The sequence below is a fragment of the Crinia signifera genome, chromosome 6, assembly GCF_055691185.1.
Source record: "Crinia signifera chromosome 6, ASM5569118v1, whole genome shotgun sequence".
Lineage (NCBI taxonomy): Eukaryota > Metazoa > Chordata > Amphibia > Anura > Myobatrachidae > Crinia > Crinia signifera.
The window spans coordinates 31,234,032-31,257,784 of NC_139222.1; the positions used below are offsets into that span (position 1 = coordinate 31,234,032).

The 23,753-nt window shown below is 53.2% G+C and overlaps 1 protein-coding gene across 2 annotated transcripts in view; it reads left to right on the forward strand.

The window, feature by feature from the left end:
* NDUFV1 (NADH:ubiquinone oxidoreductase core subunit V1) overlaps positions 1–23,753 on the forward strand; it is a 29,738-nt gene that overhangs the window by 2,012 nt on the left and 3,973 nt on the right. For both annotated transcript variants that reach the window (XM_083145881.1, XM_083145880.1), the window contains exons 2-7: positions 411–522; positions 2,209–2,288; positions 2,385–2,555; positions 3,117–3,300; positions 3,381–3,570; positions 4,020–4,232. In XM_083145881.1, coding sequence (XP_083002007.1) covers positions 427–522; positions 2,209–2,288; positions 2,385–2,555; positions 3,117–3,300; positions 3,381–3,570; positions 4,020–4,232 — 934 coding nt within the window. In that variant the 5' untranslated portion in view covers positions 411–426. The remainder of the gene's footprint in view (positions 1–410; positions 523–2,208; positions 2,289–2,384; positions 2,556–3,116; positions 3,301–3,380; positions 3,571–4,019; positions 4,233–23,753) is intronic.

The following is a 23,753-nucleotide window of genomic DNA, read 5'->3' on the forward strand; positions in this document are numbered from 1 at the left end:
TGCCCCTGAAGCTTCCTGTAAATGTCTACCATATGATATTCACATGGTGTCAATGTCAGCACTTTAACCATGCTGACATCAATAACCACCTGTCGACATCATGTGTGTTTAATATCCTCCCTTGTGCCTAGTTAGTGTTTAATCCTGCAGTGCAGTTCCTCTTCCCTGCCTGGCGTGTCGCTCTCTGCACTGTATCTAGCACAGACTGCTCTGTATTTCAGCACTGATATGCAGACCACACTGTGCTAGAAGCACAGCAGCAGAGAGTGACCACACAGGCCAGGGAAGAGGAACTGCACAGGTTTTGGAAGATGCCGAGTGCTAGAATGAACACTATTGTTGTGTAAGGTAGCTATGGGGAATTGGCTGCTGTATGTACCTTTTCTCTTATTGTGATCTGTTTCCTGTAGGCCATCACCAGCCAGGATGATGCTGTCTGTCCGACACCTGTTACGTTTGTCCCTCCCCTCTCCTGCTCCAGCTGTCGCCTTCGCCAGGTTTAACTCCACAGCACCTGAACCGGTAGGTGAATGGGATGGTACTGGGATTATAGAACTAAAAATAGACCTTAGGACAAGTCGTCCCGGATGCTTGTGTGCAACTACTCTTAACCATTTTCAGGGGTCGCTCTCTCCTGTCTGTGACTAAAGGCCCCATACACTAGTCCGACTTGTCCTAAGCATAAGTCGGACCAGTTTGCCCTTGGGAACCCCCCGGCAGATCCTGGGAAGGCTTGCGTACAATTTGGCACTTGATGTGCCAACTTACAAAATGTGTTAAAATAAAGCCGCGGTCCCGCCCTGCCGCCTGGCAAATAGCGCTACAAGCGCCCAGTCGCCACTGCCTGGACACCACTGCCCATATCGCCGCTGCCTGGACCCTGCTGCTGCACATAGTGTGTGACAGCGGCACTTCACTGCTGGCACACACCTACGGATTGGTCCAAAACATCGTGGGTGCTAAAAAGTACCCCGATGTGCCGCTGGTGGGTCCGATCCGACAGATTGTTCCTGCAGCAGGTGCAATCTGTAGGGTCCGACCCGATGCGCACGGGACCTTGCATCGGATCGGATGAGCTGTCACACGCATCCGATTTGGGCCAATTTATCGTCCGGATCGGATCCATCTGGATCTGGTGAAATCGCCCCAAATCAGACAAGTATATGGGCACCTTAAGTTGCACACGGATGCAGCATCTCAGACTAACCGGGATAGTTACCTTCTGGAATAATTTGATTCCCAGATGGAATTAATTTCCGATGTCTAAAAACTGTCACAGCTCAAAGTCATTTTGACTGGGTTTTAACTAGTGTTGATATAAAGCAGTAATAACTAACCTGTTATTATACTGCCCCTAGTGGTCAAAGTAATGCTTACTTGGGAACATCTATATATATGTCTAGTGTCTGTGAGTTTCAGAAACACCGCCATCTGCTGGCAGAGAGTGAAACTACATCTTTCTCACATGCACAAACACAGAAGGTAGCAGACTAGCTGTCGAAGCGTTTGCTTCGAGCGGAATACTAGTAAACAATGTGAATGCTGAGTGGTTTGATAAATGGTTGTGTGTTTAGCTGGAAGAGCCATACACTGTTGTTGTAATATGTCAGCGTCATTTCCTTGATAGAGTTGTCTGTGTGTCACCCTGTAACACTGATGAAGAGATAGAGGCTGCTGTCGAAGTGGCCAATCTAGCCCAGTTGCAGCGTTCCCACGCCCCTCCAGTGTATATGAGACCCCTTCTCCCCTGACCTCTCCTATCTCATACGTCCACCTGTCTCTCTGCCACCTCCTCATTTATGTCTCAACACTAAATTAAGGACCCTGTGGTCTGATATCCTCATCTCTCCCTCACTGCTGACAACAAGCACCTCAAACCCAGTGCCTTGGTGTCACCCAGGCCGAGATGTGACCCTTTGTCTGTCCCTCTCACACAGGTCCGCACACACACAGATCGGTATATATGGATTTTTCATCTCTGAGCCGCTGTGTCCTTCTCCTGTCTAGTATATCTCTGCAGCTCCTCTTTCCTGTCTGGCTGTAATGGTGCTTCTAGCACACTCTGCTCTGTATATAAGCACTGAGATACAGACCTGAGTGAGCTTGAAGCGATTTATAACGTGTGACTTTGCTGTGTAATATTGTAGTGGACTACAAAGACACTGAAACAATGTTTTAAGGGACTAGTTGTCTATGTTCTCCTCCTAGGCTCCAAAGAAGACGAAGTTTGGGCCCTTAAGCGATGAGGATCGTATTTTCACTAATCTGTACGGCCGCCATGATTGGAGGTGAGCGGCCATTGTCTTCCTGTCTTCAGCGTTGTCTTCTCGTTCACCTGTGTTGTTGCCTGTTTGTCACCGCCCCCCCCATCTCTCTTGGTGCAGGCTGAAGGGGGCGATGAGCCGCGGCGATTGGTACAAGACCAAGGAGATGCTATTGAAAGGAGTGGATTGGATATTGGGGGAGATGAAATCTTCCGGCCTGCGTGGAAGAGGGGGCGCTGGCTTCCCTACAGGGCTGAAGTGGAGCTTTATGAACAAGCCCTCTGATGGACGGTAATGTTCTGTGTGGATGTTTCACATAACACTTTCTTAGTAAAGGTCTGATACGTATAGATTTTTTTTTTTTTGCAAGAGTCTTGAAGACTATTTGCCAGATGTGATTTTCCTTTTGCAGAGTTGGTTACCAGGCCCCCTAGTGGCCAGGTTAGAGCATAGTAAGTGTTGATGTTAATGCAGTGGGTATCCAGAAGTTTCTCTGCTGCCTTCTTCTATATGTCATGCGACTGTGGTTGCCTGGTGTTACCATGTAAATGATTTGCTGCTTTAAAAACCCCACCCCCGGATCTCGGAGGCTAGTACATTTAGCCCAGTGTTTTCAAGTTTAGGTGGGGTATTCAATCCACCCTTTGCCTATTCAATGCTCCCGTTTCCAACAAAACTGATCGGACTTGTTGTAAAGTCGCATCTGTTTTCTCGGAAACTGCCATGTCATTGAACAATTTACGGATTATTCTGAATATGTTTGAAACCTACATAAAAGGTTGAAGCAAGGTCTCAGCGTCACAAGGCCAGAGGCGCGTATACTTAGAGCCTTCCTTCTTCTCCATCTCTCAGGCCTAAGTATCTGGTGGTGAATGCCGATGAAGGAGAGCCAGGCACCTGTAAGGACCGCGAGATCATGAGACACGATCCCCACAAGCTGGTGGAGGGGTGCCTAGTGGCCGGCCGCTGCATGGGAGCGCGGGCAGCTTACATCTACATCCGGGGAGAGTTCTACAACGAGGCATCCAACCTACAGGTACCGGGTCGGGTTGGAGGGGGGAGGCTTAGACAGTTGGGGAACTTGGCTCTTGACACATGATGCTGTCATCGGAACAGGTGGCCATCCAAGAGGCGTATGCCGCAGGGCTTATCGGGCGCAACGCTTGTGGCTCAGGATTTGATTTTGACGTGTTCGTGGTGAGAGGGGCCGGGGCGTATATCTGCGGGGAGGAGACCGCTCTCATTGAAAGCATTGAAGGAAAGCAAGGGAAGCCGCGCCTCAAGCCTCCGTTCCCCGCTGACGTTGGTATGAGCAATTTCTCGTTAGTATCTGTGTCGTTATGTAACAGGGGCACCGCTGCCAGGACCTCCAGAGGCGGGGCTGATGCGCAATTCAAATAGAGGAGCCACACCCACTGTCACCAACTGCCTTCCAAACGGACTCACCGGTAAAGGGTGTGGTTCCCCTGTTTGAATTTTGAACTGTACTGCAGCCCGCCCCCGGATCCACCACTGTGTCTAGTATGTGCACTGCTATGCCAGGTCATTGCTATGCTGTTGCTGTGGAGAATAAAACGGATTCAAATGTCCTGGGCCACAGCTGCTATCACTGTACTCTCCTCTCTTGGTGACTGAATCCAGTCGTCGGCTTGTGGTACCCTGATAACCCAATCTACCCCTCCTCCCCTGATCTATATCATGTGTACAGAAATTATGTCTGTGGGCAGTGGTAACAGTCTTCACCCCCACTTGCAGGAGTATTCGGCTGCCCAACAACGGTTGCGAACGTAGAGACGGTTGCCGTGGCACCTACCATTTGCCGACGTGGAGGCTCCTGGTTTGCCGGATTTGGCCGTGAAAGAAATTCTGGAACAAAACTATTCAATATCTCCGGACATGTTAACAATCCGTGTACTGTGGAGGAAGAGATGTCCATCCCACTCAAGGAGCTGATAGAGAGACATGCGGGTACTTGGGATGGAAGCGGGGGGGGGGGGGGGGGGTGTTATTGTGGGGTTATGTAGTGGGGTTACCTAGATATGTGGTATACATACGGTTGGTGTAAGCTTAATCAGATCCCCTTTAATTCATTTTTGTCCTGGAGCCATGTTGTCCAATGAGACTTTTGTATATCATTAAGTAGCGTAAAAAGACACAAAAAACCCCCTAATATTACAGTAGCTGGCGTCCCCCTCCCGTGTCCTGCCTGACCCTAATATCACTGTAGCTGGCGTCCCCTCCCATGTCCTGCCTTACCCTAATATCACTGTAGCTGGCGTCCCCTCCCGTGTCCTGCCTTACCCTAATATTACTGTAGCTGGCGTCCTCCTCCCGTGTCCTGCCTTACCCTAATATTACTGTAGCTGGCGTCCCCCTCCCGTGTCCTGCCTTACCCTAATATTACTGTAGCTGGCGTCCCCCCTCCCGTGTCCTGCATTACCCTAATATCACTGTAGCTGGTGTCCTGCCTTACCCTAATATTACTGTAGCTGGTGTCCCACTCCCGTGTCCTGCCTTACCCTAATATTACTGTAGCTGGCGTCCTCCTCCTGTATCCTGCCTTACCCTAATATTACTGTAGCTGGTGTCCTCCTCCCGTGTCCTGCCTTACCCTAATATCACTGTAGCTGGCGTCCTCCTCCTGTATCCTGCCTTACCCTAATATTACTGTAGCTGGCGTCCTGCCTTACCCTAATATCACTGTAGCTGGTGTCCCACTCCCGTGTCCTGCCTTACCCTAATATTACTGTAGCTGGCGTCCTCCTCCCGTGTCCTGCCTTACCCTAATATTACTGTAGCTGGTGTCCCACTCCCGTGTCCTGCCTGACCCTAATATTACTGTAGCTGGCGTCCTCCTCCTGTATCCTGCCTTACCCTAATATTACTGTAGCTGGTGTCCTCCTCCCGTGTCCTGCCTTACCCTAATATCACTGTAGCTGGCGTCCTCCTCCTGTATCCTGCCTTACCCTAATATTACTGTAGCTGGCGTCCTGCCTTACCCTAATATCACTGTAGCTGGTGTCCCACTCCCGTGTCCTGCCTTACCCTAATATTACTGTAGCTGGCGTCCTCCTCCCGTGTCCTGCCTTACCCTAATATCACTGTAGCTGGCGTCCTCCTCCTGTATCCTGCCTTACCCTAATATTACTGTAGCTGGTGTCCCCCTCCCGTGTCCTGCCTTACCCTAATATTACTGTAGCTGGCGTCCTCCTCCCGTGTCCTGCCTTACCCTAATATCACTGTAGCTGGCGTCCTCCTCCCGTGTCCTGCCTTACCCTAATATCACTGTAGCTGGCGTCCCCCTCCCGTGTCCTGCCTTACCCTAATATCACTCTAGCTGGCGTCCCCCTCCCGTGTCCTGCCTTACCCTAATATCACTGTAGCTGGCGTCCCCCTCCCGTGTCCTGCCTTACCCTAATATTACTGCAGCTGGCGTCCTCCTCCCGTGTCCTGCCTTACCCTAATATTACTGTAGCTGGCGTCCTCCTCCCGTGTCCTGCCTTACCCTAATATTACTGTAGCTGGCGTCCTCCTCCCGTGTCCTGCCTTACCCTAATATCACTGTAGCTGGTGTCCCACTCCCGTGTCCTGCCTTACCCTAATATTACTGTAGCTGGCGTCCTCCTCCCGTGTTCTGCCTTACCCTAATATTACTGTAGCTGGTGTCCCACTCCCGTGTCCTGCCTTACCCTAATATTACTGTAGCTGGCGTCCTCCTCCTGTATCCTGCCTTACCCTAATATTACTGTAGCTGGTGTCCTCCTCCCGTGTCCTGCCTTACCCTAATATCACTGTAGCTGGCGTCCTCCTCCTGTATCCTGCCTTACCCTAATATCACTGTAGCTGGCGTCCCCTCCCGTGTCCTGCCTTACCCTAATATTACTGTAGCTGGTGTCCTCCTCCCCGTGTCCTGCCTTACCCTAATATCACTGTAGCTGGCGTCCTCCTCCTGTATCCTGCCTTACCCTAATATTACTGTAGCTGGCGTCCTGCCTTACCCTAATATCACTGTAGCTGGTGTCCCACTCCCGTGTCCTGCCTTACCCTAATATTACTGTAGCTGGCGTCCTCCTCCCGTGTCCTGCCTTACCCTAATATCACTGTAGCTGGCGTCCTCCTCCTGTATCCTGCCTTACCCTAATATTACTGTAGCTGGTGTCCCCCTCCCGTGTCCTGCCTTACCCTAATATTACTGTAGCTGGCGTCCTCCTCCCGTGTCCTGCCTTACCCTAATATCACTGTAGCTGGCGTCCTCCTCCCGTGTCCTGCCTTACCCTAATATCACTGTAGCTGGCGTCCCCCTCCCGTGTCCTGCCTTACCCTAATATCACTCTAGCTGGCGTCCCCCTCCCGTGTCCTGCCTTACCCTAATATCACTGTAGCTGGCGTCCTCCTCCCGTGTCCTGCCTTACCCTAATATCACTGTAGCTGGTGTCCCCCTCCCTGTAGCTGGTGTCCTCCTCCTGTGTCCTGTCTTACCCTAATATTACTGTAGCTGGCGTCCTCCTCCCGTGTCCTGCCTTACCCTAATATTACTGTAGCTGGCGTCCTCCTCCCGTGTCCTGCCTTACCCTAATATTACTGTAGCTGGCGTCCTCCTCCCGTGTCCTGCCTTACTTTAATATTACTGTAGCTGGCGTCCTCCTCCTGTGTCCTGCCTTACCCTAATATCACTGTACCTGGCGTCCTCCTCCCGTGTCCTGCCTGACCTAATATTACTGTAGCTGGCGTCCTCCTCCCGTATCCTGGCTGACCCTAATATCACTGTAGCTGGCGTCCCCCTCCCGTATCCTGGCTGACCCTAATATCACTGTAGCTGGCGTCCTCCTCCCGTGTCCTGCCTTACCCTAATATCACTGTAGCTGGCGTCCTCCTCCTGTATCCTGCCTTACCCTAATATTACTGTAGCTGGTGTCCCCCTCCCGTGTCCTGCCTTACCCTAATATTACTGTAGCTGGCGTCCTCCTCCCGTGTCCTGCCTTACCCTAATATCACTGTAGCTGGCGTCCTCCTCCCGTGTCCTGCCTTACCCTAATATCACTGTAGCTGTCGTCCCCCTCCCGTGTCCTGCCTTACCCTAATATCACTCTAGCTGGCGTCCCCCTCCCGTGTCCTGCCTTACCCTAATATCACTGTAGCTGGCGTCCTCCTCCCGTGTCCTGCCTTACCCTAATATCACTGTAGCTGGTGTCCCCCTCCCTGTAGCTGGTGTCCTCCTCCTGTGTCCTGTCTTACCCTAATATTACTGTAGCTGGCGTCCTCCTCCCGTGTCCTGCCTTACCCTAATATTACTGTAGCTGGCGTCCTCCTCCCGTGTCCTGCCTTACCCTAATATTACTGTAGCTGGCGTCCTCCTCCCGTGTCCTGCCTTACTTTAATATTACTGTAGCTGGCGTCCTCCTCCTGTGTCCTGCCTTACCCTAATATCACTGTAGCTGGTGTCCCCCTCCCGTGTCCTGCCTTACCCTAATATCACTGTAGCTGGCGTCCCCCTCCCGTGTCCTGCCTTACCCTAATATTACTGTAGCTGGCGTCCTCCTCCCGTGTCCTGCCTTACCCTAATATTACTGTAGCTGGCGTCCTCCTCCCGTGTCCTGCCTTACCCTAATATTACTGTAGCTGGCGTCCTCCTCCCGTGTCCTGCCTTACTTTAATATTACTGTAGCTGGCGTCCTCCTCCTGTGTCCTGCCTTACCCTAATATCACTGTAGCTGGTGTCCCGCTCCCGTGTCCTGCCTTACCCTAATATCACTGTAGCTGGTGTCCCCCTCCCGTGTCCTGCCTTACCCTAATATCACAGTAGCTGGCGTCCTCCTCCCGTGTCCTGCCTGACCTAATATTACTGTAGCTGGCGTCCTCCTCCCATATCCTGGCTGACCCTAATATCACTGTAGCTGGCGTCCCCCTCCCGTATCCTGGCTGACCCTAATATCACTGTAGCTGGCGTCCTCCTCCCGTGTCCTGCCTTACCCTAATATTACTGTAGCTGGCGTCCTCCTCCCGTGTCCTGCCTTACCCTAATATTACTGTAGCTGGCGTCCTTCTCCCGTGTTCTGCCTTACCCTAATATTGCTGTGGCTGGCGTCCTCCTCCCGTGTCCTGCCTTACCTAATATTACTGTGGCTGGCGTCCTCCTCCCGTGTCCTGCCTTACCTAATATTACTGTAGCTGGCGTCCTCCTCCCGTGTCCTGCCTTACCTAATATTACTGTAGCTGGCGTCCCCTCCCGTGTCCTGCCTTACCCTAATATTACTGTAGCTGGTGTCCCCTCCCGTGTCCTGCCTTACCCTAATATTACTGTAGCTGGCGTCCTGCCTTACCCTAATATTACTGTAGCTGGTGTTCTCCTACCGTGTCCTGCCTTACCCTAATAATACTGTAGCTGGCGTCCTCCTCCTGTGTCCTGCCTTACCCTAATATTACTGTAGCTGGCGTCCCCCTCCCGTGTCCTGGCTGACCCTAATATCACTGTAGCTGGCGTCCTCCTCCCGTGTCCTGCCTTACCCTAATATTACTGTAGCTGGCGTCCCCCTCCCGTATCCTGGCTGACCCTAATATTACTGTAGCTGGCGTCCCCTCCCGTGTCCTGCCTGACCCTAATATTACTGTAGCTGGCGTCCTCCTCCCGTGTCCTGCCTGACCTAATATCACTGTAGCTGGCGTCCTCCTCCCGTGTACTTCCTTACCCTAATATTACTGTAGCTGGTGTCCCCTCCCGTGTCCTGCCTTACCCTAATATTACTGTAGCTGGCGTCCTGCCTTACCCTAATATTACTGTAGCTGGCGTCCTCCTCCCGTGTCCTGCCTTACCCTAATATTACTGTAGCTGGCGTCCTGCCTTACCCTAATATTACTGTAGCTGGCGTCCTCCTCCCGTGTCCTGCCTTACCCTAATATTACTGTAGCTGGCGTCCTCCTCCTGTGTCCTGCCTTACCCTAATATCACTGTAGCTGGTGTCCTCCTCCCGTGTCCTGCCTTACCCTAATATTACTGTAGCTGGCGTCCTCCTCCTGTGTCCTGCCTTACCCTAATATTACTGTAGCTGGCATCCTTCTCCCGTGTTCTGCCTTACCCTAATATTGCTGTGGCTGGCGTCCTCCTCCCGTGTCCTGCCTTACCTAATATTACTGTAGCTGGCGTCCTCCTCCCGTGTCCTGCCTTACCTAATATTACTGTAGCTGGCATCCTTCTCCCGTGTTCTGCCTTACCCTAATATTACTGTAGCTGGCATCCTTCTCCCGTGTTCTGCCTTACCCTAATATTGCTGTGGCTGGCGTCCTCCTCCCGTGTCCTGCCTTACCTAATATTACTGTAGCTGGCGTCCTCCTCCCGTGTCCTGCCTTACCTAATATTACTGTAGCTGGCGTCCTCCTCCCGTGTCCTGCCTTACCTAATATTACTGTAGCTGGTGTCCCCTCCCGTGTCCTGCCTTAACCTAATATTACTGTAGCTGGCGTCCTGCCTTACCCTAATATTACTGTAGCTGGCGTCCCCCTCCCGTGTCCTGCCTTACCCTAATATCACTGTAGCTGGCGTCCCCTCCCGTGTCCTGCCTTACCCTAATATTACTGTAGCTGGCGTCCTGCCTTACCCTAATATTACTGTAGCTGGCGTCCCCCTCCCGTGTCCTGCCTTACCCTAATATCACTGTAGCTGGCGTCCCCTCCCGTGTCCTGCCTTACCCTAATATTACTGTAGCTGGCGTCCTCCTCCCGTGTCCTGCCTTACCCTAATATTACTGTAGCTGGCATCCTTCTCCCGTGTTCTGCCTTACCCTAATATTGCTGTGGCTGGCGTCCTCCTCCCGTGTCCTGCCTTACCTAATATTACTGTAGCTGGCGTCCTCCTCCCGTGTCCTGCCTTACCTAATATTACTCTAGCTGGCGTCCCCCTCCCGTGTCCTGCCTTACCCTAATATCACTGTAGCTGGCGTCCTCCTCCCGTGTCCTGCCTTACCCTAATATCACTGTAGCTGGTGTCCCCCTCCCTGTAGCTGGTGTCCTCCTCCTGTGTCCTGTCTTACCCTAATATTACTGTAGCTGGCGTCCTCCTCCCGTGTCCTGCCTTACCCTAATATTACTGTAGCTGGCGTCCTCCTCTTGTGTCCTGCCTTACCCTAATATTACTGTAGCTGGCGTCCTCCTCCCGTGTCCTGCCTTACTTTAATATTACTGTAGCTGGCGTCCTCCTCCTGTGTCCTGCCTTACCCTAATATCACTGTACCTGGCGTCCTCCTCCCGTGTCCTACCTGACCTAATATTACTGTAGCTGGCGTCCTCCTCCCGTATCCTGGCTGACCCTAATATCACTGTAGCTGGCGTCCCCCTCCCGTATCCTGGCTGACCCTAATATCACTGTAGCTGGCGTCCTCCTCCCGTGTCCTGCCTTACCCTAATATCACTGTAGCTGGCGTCCTCCTCCTGTATCCTGCCTTACCCTAATATTACTGTAGCTGGTGTCCCCCTCCCGTGTCCTGCCTTACCCTAATATTACTGTAGCTGGCGTCCTCCTCCCGTGTCCTGCCTTACCCTAATATCACTGTAGCTGGCGTCCTCCTCCCGTGTCCTGCCTTACCCTAATATCACTGTAGCTGGCGTCCCCCTCCCGTGTCCTGCCTTACCCTAATATCACTCTAGCTGGCGTCCCCCTCCCGTGTCCTGCCTTACCCTAATATCACTGTAGCTGGCGTCCTCCTCCCGTGTCCTGCCTTACCCTAATATCACTGTAGCTGGTGTCCCCCTCCCTGTAGCTGGTGTCCTCCTCCTGTGTCCTGTCTTACCCTAATATTACTGTAGCTGGCGTCCTCCTCCCGTGTCCTGCCTTACCCTAATATTACTGTAGCTGGCGTCCTCCTCCCGTGTCCTGCCTTACCCTAATATTACTGTAGCTGGCGTCCTCCTCCCGTGTCCTGCCTTACTTTAATATTACTGTAGCTGGCGTCCTCCTCCTGTGTCCTGCCTTACCCTAATATCACTGTAGCTGGCGTCCCCTCCCGTGTCCTGCCTTACCCTAATATTACTGTAGCTGGCGTCCCCCTCCTGTGTCCTGCCTTACCCTAATATTACTGTAGCTGGTGTTCTCCTACCGTGTCCTGCCTTACCCTAATAATACTGTAGCTGGCGTCCCCCTCCCGTGTCCTGCCTTACCCTAATATCACTGTAGCTGGCGTCCCCTCCCGTGTCCTGCCTTACCCTAATATTACTGTAGCTGGCGTCCTGCCTTACCCTAATATTACTGTAGCTGGTGTTCTCCTACCGTGTCCTGCCTTACCCTAATAATACTGTAGCTGGCGTCCTCCTCCCGTGTCCTGCCTTACCCTAATATTACTGTAGCTGGCGTCCCCCTCCCGTGTCCTGGCTGACCCTAATATCACTGTAGCTGGCGTCCTCCTCCCGTGTCCTGCCTTACCCTAATATAACTGTAGCTGGCGTCCCCCTCCCGTGTCCTGCCTGACCTAATATCACTGTAGCTGGCGTCCTCCTCCCGTGTACTTCCTTACCCTAATATTACTGTAGCTGGTGTCCCCTCCCGTGTCCTGCCTTACCCTAATATTACTGTAGCTGGCGTCCTGCCTTACCCTAATATTACTGTAGCTGGCGTCCTCCTCCCGTGTCCTGCCTTACCCTAATATTACTGTAGCTGGCGTCCTCCTCCCGTGTCCTGCCTTACCCTAATATTACTGTAGCTGGCGTCCTCCTCCCGTGTCCTGCCTTACCCTAATATTACTGTAGCTGGCGTCCTCCTCCTGTGTCCTGCCTTACCCTAATATCACTGTAGCTGGTGTCCTCCTCCCGTGTCCTGCCTTACCCTAATATTACTGTAGCTGGCGTCCTCCTCCTGTGTCCTGCCTTACCCTAATATTACTGTAGCTGGCATCCTTCTCCCGTGTTCTGCCTTACCTAATATTACTGTAGCTGGCGTCCTCCTCCCGTGTCCTGCCTTACCTAATATTACTGTAGCTGGCATCCTTCTCCCGTGTTCTGCCTTACCCTAATATTACTGTAGCTGGCATCCTTCTCCCGTGTTCTGCCTTACCCTAATATTGCTGTGGCTGGCGTCCTCCTCCCGTGTCCTGCCTTACCTAATATTACTGTAGCTGGCGTCCTCCTCCCGTGTCCTGCCTTACCTAATATTACTGTAGCTGGCGTCCTCCTCCCGTGTCCTGCCTTACCTAATATTACTGTAGCTGGTGTCCCCTCCCGTGTCCTGCCTTACCCTAATATTACTGTAGCTGGCGTCCTGCCTTACCCTAATATTACTGTAGCTGGCGTCCCCCTCCCGTGTCCTGCCTTACCCTAATATTACTGTAGCTGGCGTCCCCCTCCCGTGTCCTGCCTTACCCTAATATCACTGTAGCTGGCGTCCCCTCCCGTGTACTGCCTTACCCTAATATTACTGTAGCTGGCGTCCTGCCTTACCCTAATATTACTGTAGCTGGCGTCCCCCTCCCGTGTCCTGCCTTACCCTAATATCACTGTAGCTGGCGTCCCCTTCCGTGTCCTGCCTTACCCTAATATTACTGTAGCTGGCGTCCTCCTCCCGTGTCCTGCCTTACCTAATATTACTGTAGCTGGCATCCTTCTCCCGTGTTCTGCCTTACCCTAATATTACTGTAGCTGGCATCCTTCTCCCGTGTTCTGCCTTACCCTAATATTGCTGTGGCTGGCGTCCTCCTCCCGTGTCCTGCCTTACCTAATATTACTGTAGCTGGCGTCCTCCTCCCGTGTCCTGCCTTACCTAATATTACTCTAGCTGGCGTCCCCCTCCCGTGTCCTGCCTTACCCTAATATCACTGTAGCTGGCGTCGTCCTCCCGTGTCCTGCCTTACCCTAATATCACTGTAGCTGGTGTCCCCCTCCCTGTAGCTGGTGTCCTCCTCCTGTGTCCTGTCTTACCCTAATATTACTGTAGCTGGCGTCCTCCTCCCGTGTCCTGCCTTACCCTAATATTACTGTAGCTGGCGTCCTCCTCTTGTGTCCTGCCTTACCCTAATATTACTGTAGCTGGCGTCCTCCTCCCGTGTCCTGCCTTACTTTAATATTACTGTAGCTGGCGTCCTCCTCCTGTGTCCTGCCTTACCCTAATATCACTGTACCTGGCGTCCTCCTCCCGTGTCCTACCTGACCTAATATTACTGTAGCTGGCGTCCTCCTCCCGTATCCTGGCTGACCCTAATATCACTGTAGCTGGCGTCCCCCTCCCGTATCCTGGCTGACCCTAATATCACTGTAGCTGGCGTCCTCCTCCCGTGTCCTGCCTTACCCTAATATCACTGTAGCTGGCGTCCTCCTCCTGTATCCTGCCTTACCCTAATATTACTGTAGCTGGTGTCCCCCTCCCGTGTCCTGCCTTACCCTAATATTACTGTAGCTGGCGTCCTCCTCCCGTGTCCTGCCTTACCCTAATATCACTGTAGCTGGCGTCCTCCTCCCGTGTCCTGCCTTACCCTAATATCACTGTAGCTGGCGTCCCCCTCCAGTGTCCTGCCTTACCCTAATATCACTCTAGCTGGCGTCCCCCTCCCGTGTCCTGCCTTACCCTAATATCACTGTAGCTGGCGTCCTCCTCCCGTGTCCTGCCTTACCCTAATATCACTGTAGCTGGTGTCCCCCTCCCTGTAGCTGGTGTCCTCCTCCTGTGTCCTGTCTTACCCTAATATTACTGTAGCTGGCGTCCTCCTCCCGTGTCCTGCCTTACCCTAATATTACTGTAGCTGGCGTCCTCCTCCCGTGTCCTGCCTTACCCTAATATTACTGTAGCTGGCGTCCTCCTCCCGTGTCCTGCCTTACTTTAATATTACTGTAGCTGGCGTCCTCCTCCTGTGTCCTGCCTTACCCTAATATCACTGTAGCTGGTGTCCCCCTCCCGTGTCCTGCCTTACCCTAATATCACTGTAGCTGGCGTCCTGCCTTACCCTAATATTACTGTAGCTGGCGTCCTCCTCCCGTGTCCTGCCTTACCCTAATATTACTGTAGCTGGCGTCCTCCTCCCGTGTCCTGCCTTACTTTAATATTACTGTAGCTGGCGTCCTCCTCCTGTGTCCTGCCTTACCCTAATATCACTGTAGCTGGTGTCCCGCTCCCGTGTCCTGCCTTACCCTAATATCACTGTAGCTGGTGTCCCCCTCCCGTGTCCTGCCTTACCCTAATATCACAGTAGCTGGCGTCCTCCTCCCGTGTCCTGCCTGACCTAATATTACTGTAGCTGGCGTCCTCCTCCCATATCCTGGCTGACCCTAATATCACTGTAGCTGGCGTCCCCCTCCCGTATCCTGGCTGACCCTAATATCACTGTAGCTGGCGTCCTCCTCCCGTGTCCTGCCTGACCTAATATTACTGTAGCTGGCGTCCTCCTCCCATATCCTGGTTGACCCTAATATCACTGTAGCTGGCGTCCCCCTCCCGTATCCTGGCTGACCCTAATATCACTGTAGCTGGCGTCCTCCTCCCGTGTCCTGCCTTACCCTAATATTACTGTAGCTGGCGTCCTCCTCCCGTGTCCTGCCTTACCCTAATATTACTGTAACTGGTGTTCTCCTCCCGTGTCCTGCCTTACCCTAATAATACTGTAGCTGGCGTCCTCCTCCCGTGTCCTGCCTTACCCTAATATTACTGTAGCTGGCGTCCCCCTCCCGTGTCCTGGCTGACCCTAATATTACTGTAGCTGGCGTCCCCTCCCGTGTCCTGCCTGACCCTAATATTACTGTAGCTGGCGTCCTCCTCCCGTGTCCTGCCTGACCTAATATCACTGTAGCTGGTGTCCTCCTCCCGTGTACTTCCTTACCCTAATATTACTGTAGCTGGCGTCCCCTCCCGTGTCCTGCCTTACCCTAATATTACTGTAGCTGGCGTCCTGCCTTACCCTAATATTACTGTAGCTGGCGTCCTCCTCCCGTGTCCTGCCTTACCCTAATATTACTTTAGCTGGCGTCCTCCTCCCGTGTCCTGCCTTACCCTAATATTACTGTAGCTGGCGTCCTCCTCCCGTGTCCTGCCTTACCCTAATATCACTGTAGCTGGCGTCCTCCTCCCGTGTCCTGCCTTACCCTAATATTACTGTAGCTGGCGTCCTCCTCCTGTGTCCTGCCTTACCCTAATATTACTGTAGCTGGCATCCTTCTCCCGTGTTCTGCCTTACCCTAATATTGCTGTGGCTGGCGTCCTCCTCCCGTGTCCTGCCTTACCTAATATTACTGTAGCTGGCGTCCTCCTCCCGTGTCCTGCCTTACCTAATATTACTGTAGCTGGCGTCCCCCTCCCGTATCCTGGCTGACCCTAATATTACTGTAGCTGGCGTCCCCTCCCGTGTCCTGCCTGACCCTAATATTACTGTAGCTGGCGTCCTCCTCCCGTGTCCTGCCTGACCTAATATCACTGTAGCTGGCGTCCTCCTCCCGTGTACTTCCTTACCCTAATATTACTGTAGCTGGTGTCCCCTCCCGTGTCCTGCCTTACCCTAATATTACTGTAGCTGGCGTCCTGCCTTACCCTAATATTACTGTAGCTGGCGTCCTCCTCCCGTGTCCTGCCTTACCCTAATATTACTGTAGCTGGCGTCCTCCTCCCGTGTCCTGCCTTACCCTAATATTACTGTAGCTGGCGTCCTCCTCCCGTGTCCTGCCTTACCCTAATATTACTGTAGCTGGCGTCCTCCTCCTGTGTCCTGCCTTACCCTAATATCACTGTAGCTGGTGTCCTCCTCCCGTGTCCTGCCTTACCCTAATATTACTGTAGCTGGCGTCCTCCTCCTGTGTCCTGCCTTACCCTAATATTACTGTAGCTGGCATCCTTCTCCCGTGTTCTGCCTTACCCTAATATTGCTGTGGCTGGCGTCCTCCTCCCGTGTCCTGCCTTACCTAATATTACTGTAGCTGGCGTCCTCCTCCCGTGTCCTGCCTTACCTAATATTACTGTAGCTGGCATCCTTCTCCCGTGTTCTGCCTTACCCTAATATTACTGTAGCTGGCATCCTTCTCCCGTGTTCTGCCTTACCCTAATATTGCTGTGGCTGGCGTCCTCCTCCCGTGTCCTGCCTTACCTAATATTACTGTAGCTGGCGTCCTCCTCCCGTGTCCTGCCTTACCTAATATTACTGTAGCTGGCGTCCTCCTCCCGTGTCCTGCCTTACCTAATATTACTGTAGCTGGTGTCCCCTCCCGTGTCCTGCCTTAACCTAATATTACTGTAGCTGGCGTCCTGCCTTACCCTAATATTACTGTAGCTGGCGTCCCCCTCCCGTGTCCTGCCTTACCCTAATATCACTGTAGCTGGCGTCCCCTCCCGTGTCCTGCCTTACCCTAATATTACTGTAGCTGGCGTCCTGCCTTACCCTAATATTACTGTAGCTGGCGTCCCCCTCCCGTGTCCTGCCTTACCCTAATATCACTGTAGCTGGCGTCCCCTCCCGTGTCCTGCCTTACCCTAATATTACTGTAGCTGGCGTCCTCCTCCCGTGTCCTGCCTTACCCTAATATTACTGTAGCTGGCATCCTTCTCCCGTGTTCTGCCTTACCCTAATATTGCTGTGGCTGGCGTCCTCCTCCCGTGTCCTGCCTTACCTAATATTACTGTAGCTGGCGTCCTCCTCCCGTGTCCTGCCTTACCTAATATTACTCTAGCTGGCGTCCCCCTCCCGTGTCCTGCCTTACCCTAATATCACTGTAGCTGGCGTCCTCCTCCCGTGTCCTGCCTTACCCTAATATCACTGTAGCTGGTGTCCCCCTCCCTGTAGCTGGTGTCCTCCTCCTGTGTCCTGTCTTACCCTAATATTACTGTAGCTGGCGTCCTCCTCCCGTGTCCTGCCTTACCCTAATATTACTGTAGCTGGCGTCCTCCTCTTGTGTCCTGCCTTACCCTAATATTACTGTAGCTGGCGTCCTCCTCCCGTGTCCTGCCTTACTTTAATATTACTGTAGCTGGCGTCCTCCTCCTGTGTCCTGCCTTACCCTAATATCACTGTACCTGGCGTCCTCCTCCCGTGTCCTACCTGACCTAATATTACTGTAGCTGGCGTCCTCCTCCCGTATCCTGGCTGACCCTAATATCACTGTAGCTGGCGTCCCCCTCCCGTATCCTGGCTGACCCTAATATCACTGTAGCTGGCGTCCTCCTCCCGTGTCCTGCCTTACCCTAATATCACTGTAGCTGGCGTCCTCCTCCTGTATCCTGCCTTACCCTAATATTACTGTAGCTGGTGTCCCCCTCCCGTGTCCTGCCTTACCCTAATATTACTGTAGCTGGCGTCCTCCTCCCGTGTCCTGCCTTACCCTAATATCACTGTAGCTGGCGTCCTCCTCCCGTGTCCTGCCTTACCCTAATATCACTGTAGCTGGCGTCCCCCTCCCGTGTCCTGCCTTACCCTAATATCACTCTAGCTGGCGTCCCCCTCCCGTGTCCTGCCTTACCCTAATATCACTGTAGCTGGCGTCCTCCTCCCGTGTCCTGCCTTACCCTAATATCACTGTAGCTGGTGTCCCCCTCCCTGTAGCTGGTGTCCTCCTCCTGTGTCCTGTCTTACCCTAATATTACTGTAGCTGGCGTCCTCCTCCCGTGTCCTGCCTTACCCTAATATTACTGTAGCTGGCGTCCTCCTCCCGTGTCCTGCCTTACCCTAATATTACTGTAGCTGGCGTCCTCCTCCCGTGTCCTGCCTTACTTTAATATTACTGTAGCTGGCGTCCTCCTCCTGTGTCCTGCCTTACCCTAATATCACTGTAGCTGGCGTCCCCTCCCGTGTCCTGCCTTACCCTAATATTACTGTAGCTGGCGTCCCCCTCCTGTGTCCTGCCTTACCCTAATATTACTGTAGCTGGTGTTCTCCTACCGTGTCCTGCCTTACCCTAATAATACTGTAGCTGGCGTCCCCCTCCCGTGTCCTGCCTTACCCTAATATCACTGTAGCTGGCGTCCCCTCCCGTGTCCTGCCTTACCCTAATATTACTGTAGCTGGCGTCCTGCCTTACCCTAATATTACTGTAGCTGGTGTTCTCCTACCGTGTCCTGCCTTACCCTAATAATACTGTAGCTGGCGTCCTCCTCCCGTGTCCTGCCTTACCCTAATATTACTGTAGCTGGCGTCCCCCTCCCGTGTCCTGGCTGACCCTAATATCACTGTAGCTGGCGTCCTCCTCCCGTGTCCTGCCTTACCCTAATATTACTGTAGCTGGCGTCCCCCTCCCGTGTCCTGCCTGACCTAATATCACTGTAGCTGGCGTCCTCCTCCCGTGTACTTCCTTACCCTAATATTACTGTAGCTGGTGTCCCCTCCCGTGTCCTGCCTTACCCTAATATTACTGTAGCTGGCGTCCTGCCTTACCCTAATATTACTGTAGCTGGCGTCCTCCTCCCGTGTCCTGCCTTACCCTAATATTACTGTAGCTGGCGTCCTCCTCCCGTGTCCTGCCTTACCCTAATATTACTGTAGCTGGCGTCCTCCTCCCGTGTCCTGCCTTACCCTAATATTACTGTAGCTGGCGTCCTCCTCCTGTGTCCTGCCTTACCCTAATATCACTGTAGCTGGTGTCCTCCTCCCGTGTCCTGCCTTACCCTAATATTACTGTAGCTGGCGTCCTCCTCCTGTGTCCTGCCTTACCCTAATATTACTGTAGCTGGCATCCTTCTCCCGTGTTCTGCCTTACCTAATATTACTGTAGCTGGCGTCCTCCTCCCGTGTCCTGCCTTACCTAATATTACTGTAGCTGGCATCCTTCTCCCGTGTTCTGCCTTACCCTAATATTACTGTAGCTGGCATCCTTCTCCCGTGTTCTGCCTTACCCTAATATTGCTGTGGCTGGCGTCCTCCTCCCGTGTCCTGCCTTACCTAATATTACTGTAGCTGGCGTCCTCCTCCCGTGTCCTGCCTTACCTAATATTACTGTAGCTGGCGTCCTCCTCCCGTGTCCTGCCTTACCTAATATTACTGTAGCTGGTGTCCCCTCCCGTGTCCTGCCTTACCCTAATATTACTGTAGCTGGCGTCCTGCCTTACCCTAATATTACTGTAGCTGGCGTCCCCCTCCCGTGTCCTGCCTTACCCTAATATTACTGTAGCTGGCGTCCCCCTCCCGTGTCCTGCCTTACCCTAATATCACTGTAGCTGGCGTCCCCTCCCGTGTACTGCCTTACCCTAATATTACTGTAGCTGGCGTCCTGCCTTACCCTAATATTACTGTAGCTGGCGTCCCCCTCCCGTGTCCTGCCTTACCCTAATATCACTGTAGCTGGCGTCCCCTTCCGTGTCCTGCCTTACCCTAATATTACTGTAGCTGGCGTCCTCCTCCCGTGTCCTGCCTTACCTAATATTACTGTAGCTGGCATCCTTCTCCCGTGTTCTGCCTTACCCTAATATTACTGTAGCTGGCATCCTTCTCCCGTGTTCTGCCTTACCCTAATATTGCTGTGGCTGGCGTCCTCCTCCCGTGTCCTGCCTTACCTAATATTACTGTAGCTGGCGTCCTCCTCCCGTGTCCTGCCTTACCTAATATTACTCTAGCTGGCGTCCCCCTCCCGTGTCCTGCCTTACCCTAATATCACTGTAGCTGGCGTCGTCCTCCCGTGTCCTGCCTTACCCTAATATCACTGTAGCTGGTGTCCCCCTCCCTGTAGCTGGTGTCCTCCTCCTGTGTCCTGTCTTACCCTAATATTACTGTAGCTGGCGTCCTCCTCCCGTGTCCTGCCTTACCCTAATATTACTGTAGCTGGCGTCCTCCTCTTGTGTCCTGCCTTACCCTAATATTACTGTAGCTGGCGTCCTCCTCCCGTGTCCTGCCTTACTTTAATATTACTGTAGCTGGCGTCCTCCTCCTGTGTCCTGCCTTACCCTAATATCACTGTACCTGGCGTCCTCCTCCCGTGTCCTACCTGACCTAATATTACTGTAGCTGGCGTCCTCCTCCCGTATCCTGGCTGACCCTAATATCACTGTAGCTGGCGTCCCCCTCCCGTATCCTGGCTGACCCTAATATCACTGTAGCTGGCGTCCTCCTCCCGTGTCCTGCCTTACCCTAATATCACTGTAGCTGGCGTCCTCCTCCTGTATCCTGCCTTACCCTAATATTACTGTAGCTGGTGTCCCCCTCCCGTGTCCTGCCTTACCCTAATATTACTGTAGCTGGCGTCCTCCTCCCGTGTCCTGCCTTACCCTAATATCACTGTAGCTGGCGTCCTCCTCCCGTGTCCTGCCTTACCCTAATATCACTGTAGCTGGCGTCCCCCTCCAGTGTCCTGCCTTACCCTAATATCACTCTAGCTGGCGTCCCCCTCCCGTGTCCTGCCTTACCCTAATATCACTGTAGCTGGCGTCCTCCTCCCGTGTCCTGCCTTACCCTAATATCACTGTAGCTGGTGTCCCCCTCCCTGTAGCTGGTGTCCTCCTCCTGTGTCCTGTCTTACCCTAATATTACTGTAGCTGGCGTCCTCCTCCCGTGTCCTGCCTTACCCTAATATTACTGTAGCTGGCGTCCTCCTCCCGTGTCCTGCCTTACCCTAATATTACTGTAGCTGGCGTCCTCCTCCCGTGTCCTGCCTTACTTTAATATTACTGTAGCTGGCGTCCTCCTCCTGTGTCCTGCCTTACCCTAATATCACTGTAGCTGGTGTCCCCCTCCCGTGTCCTGCCTTACCCTAATATCACTGTAGCTGGCGTCCTGCCTTACCCTAATATTACTGTAGCTGGCGTCCTCCTCCCGTGTCCTGCCTTACCCTAATATTACTGTAGCTGGCGTCCTCCTCCCGTGTCCTGCCTTACTTTAATATTACTGTAGCTGGCGTCCTCCTCCTGTGTCCTGCCTTACCCTAATATCACTGTAGCTGGTGTCCCGCTCCCGTGTCCTGCCTTACCCTAATATCACTGTAGCTGGTGTCCCCCTCCCGTGTCCTGCCTTACCCTAATATCACAGTAGCTGGCGTCCTCCTCCCGTGTCCTGCCTGACCTAATATTACTGTAGCTGGCGTCCTCCTCCCATATCCTGGCTGACCCTAATATCACTGTAGCTGGCGTCCCCCTCCCGTATCCTGGCTGACCCTAATATCACTGTAGCTGGCGTCCTCCTCCCGTGTCCTGCCTTACCCTAATATTACTGTAGCTGGCGTCCTCCTCCCGTGTCCTGCCTTACCCTAATATTACTGTAACTGGTGTTCTCCTCCCGTGTCCTGCCTTACCCTAATAATACTGTAGCTGGCGTCCTCCTCCCGTGTCCTGCCTTACCCTAATATTACTGTAGCTGGCGTCCCCCTCCCGTGTCCTGGCTGACCCTAATATTACTGTAGCTGGCGTCCCCTCCCGTGTCCTGCCTGACCCTAATATTACTGTAGCTGGCGTCCTCCTCCCGTGTCCTGCCTGACCTAATATCACTGTAGCTGGTGTCCTCCTCCCGTGTACTTCCTTACCCTAATATTACTGTAGCTGGCGTCCCCTCCCGTGTCCTGCCTTACCCTAATATTACTGTAGCTGGCGTCCTGCCTTACCCTAATATTACTGTAGCTGGCGTCCTCCTCCCGTGTCCTGCCTTACCCTAATATTACTTTAGCTGGCGTCCTCCTCCCGTGTCCTGCCTTACCCTAATATTACTGTAGCTGGCGTCCTCCTCCCGTGTCCTGCCTTACCCTAATATCACTGTAGCTGGCGTCCTCCTCCCGTGTCCTGCCTTACCCTAATATCACTGTAGCTGGTGTCCTCCTCCCGTGTCCTGCCTTACCCTAATATTACTGTAGCTGGCGTCCTCCTCCTGTGTCCTGCCTTACCCTAATATTACTGTAGCTGGCATCCTTCTCCCGTGTTCTGCCTTACCCTAATATTGCTGTGGCTGGCGTCCTCCTCCCGTGTCCTGCCTTACCTAATATTACTGTAGCTGGCGTCCTCCTCCCGTGTCCTGCCTTACCTAATATTACTGTAGCTGGCGTCCTCCTCCCGTGTCCTGCCTTACCTAATATTACTGTAGCTGGTGTCCCCTCCCGTGTCCTGCCTTACCCTAATATTACTGTAGCTGGCGTCCTGCCTTACCCTAATATTACTGTAGCTGGCGTCCCCCTCCCGTGTCCTGCCTTACCCTAATATCACTGTAGCTGGCGTCCCCTCCCGTGTCCTGCCTTACCCTAATATTACTGTAGCTGGTGTCCCCTCCCGTGTCCTGCCTTACCCTAATATTACTGTAGCTGGCGTCCTGCCTTACCCTAATATTACTGTAGCTGGCGTCCTCCTCCCGTGTCCTGCCTTACCCTAATATTACTGTAGCTGGCGTCCCCCTCCCGTGTCCTGCCTTACCCTAATATTACTGTAGCTGGCGTCCCCCCTCCCGTGTCCTGCATTACCCTAATATCACTGTAGCTGGTGTCCTGCCTTACCCTAATATCACTGTAGCTGGTGTCCCACTCCCGTGTCCTGCCTTACCCTAATATTACTGTAGCTGGCGTCCTCCTCCTGTATCCTGCCTTACCCTAATATTACTGTAGCTGGTGTCCTCCTCCTGTATCCTGCCTTACCCTAATATCACTGTAGCTGGCGTCCCCTCCCGTGTCCTGCTTTACCCTAATATTACTGTAGCTGGTGTCCCCTCCCGTGTCCTGCCTTACCCTAATATTACTGTAGCTGGCGTCCTGCCTTACCCTAATATTACTGTAGCTGGCGTCCTCCTCCCGTGTCCTGCCTTACCCTAATATTACTGTAGCTGGCGTCCCCCTCCCGTGTCCTGCTTTACCCTAATATTACTGTAGCTGGCGTCCCCCCTCCCGTGTCCTGCATTACCCTAATATCACTGTAGCTGGTGTCCTGCCTTACCCTAATATCACTGTAGCTGGTGTCCCACTCCCGTGTCCTGCCTTACCCTAATATTACTGTAGCTGGCGTCCTCCTCCTGTATCCTGCCTTACCCTAATATTACTGTAGCTGGCGTCCTCCTCCTGTATCCTGCCTTACCCTAATATTACTGTAGCTGGTGTCCTCCTCCCGTGTCCTGCCTTACCCTAATATCACTGTAGCTGGCGTCCCCCTCCCGTATCCTGGCTGACCCTAATATCACTGTAGCTGGCGTCCCCCTCCCGTATCCTGGCTGACCCTAATATCACTGTAGCTGGCGTCCGCCTCCCGTGTCCTGCCTTACCCTAATATCACTGTAGCTGGCGTCCTCCTCCTGTATCCTGCCTTACCCTAATATTACTGTAGCTGGTGTCCCCCTCCCGTGTCCTGCCTTACCCTAATATTACTGTAGCTGGCGTCCTCCTCCCGTGTCCTGCCTTACCCTAATATCACTGTAGCTGGCGTCCTCCTCCCGTGTCCTGCCTTACCCTAATATCACTGTAGCTGGCGTCCCCCTCCCGTTTCCTGCCTTACCCTAATATCACTCTAGCTGGCGTCCCCCTCCCGTGTCCTGCCTTACCCTAATATCACTGTAGCTGGCGTCCTCCTCCCGTGTCCTGCCTTACCCTAATATCACTGTAGCTGGTGTCCCCCTCCCTGTAGCTGGTGTCCTCCTCCTGTGTCCTGTCTTACCCTAA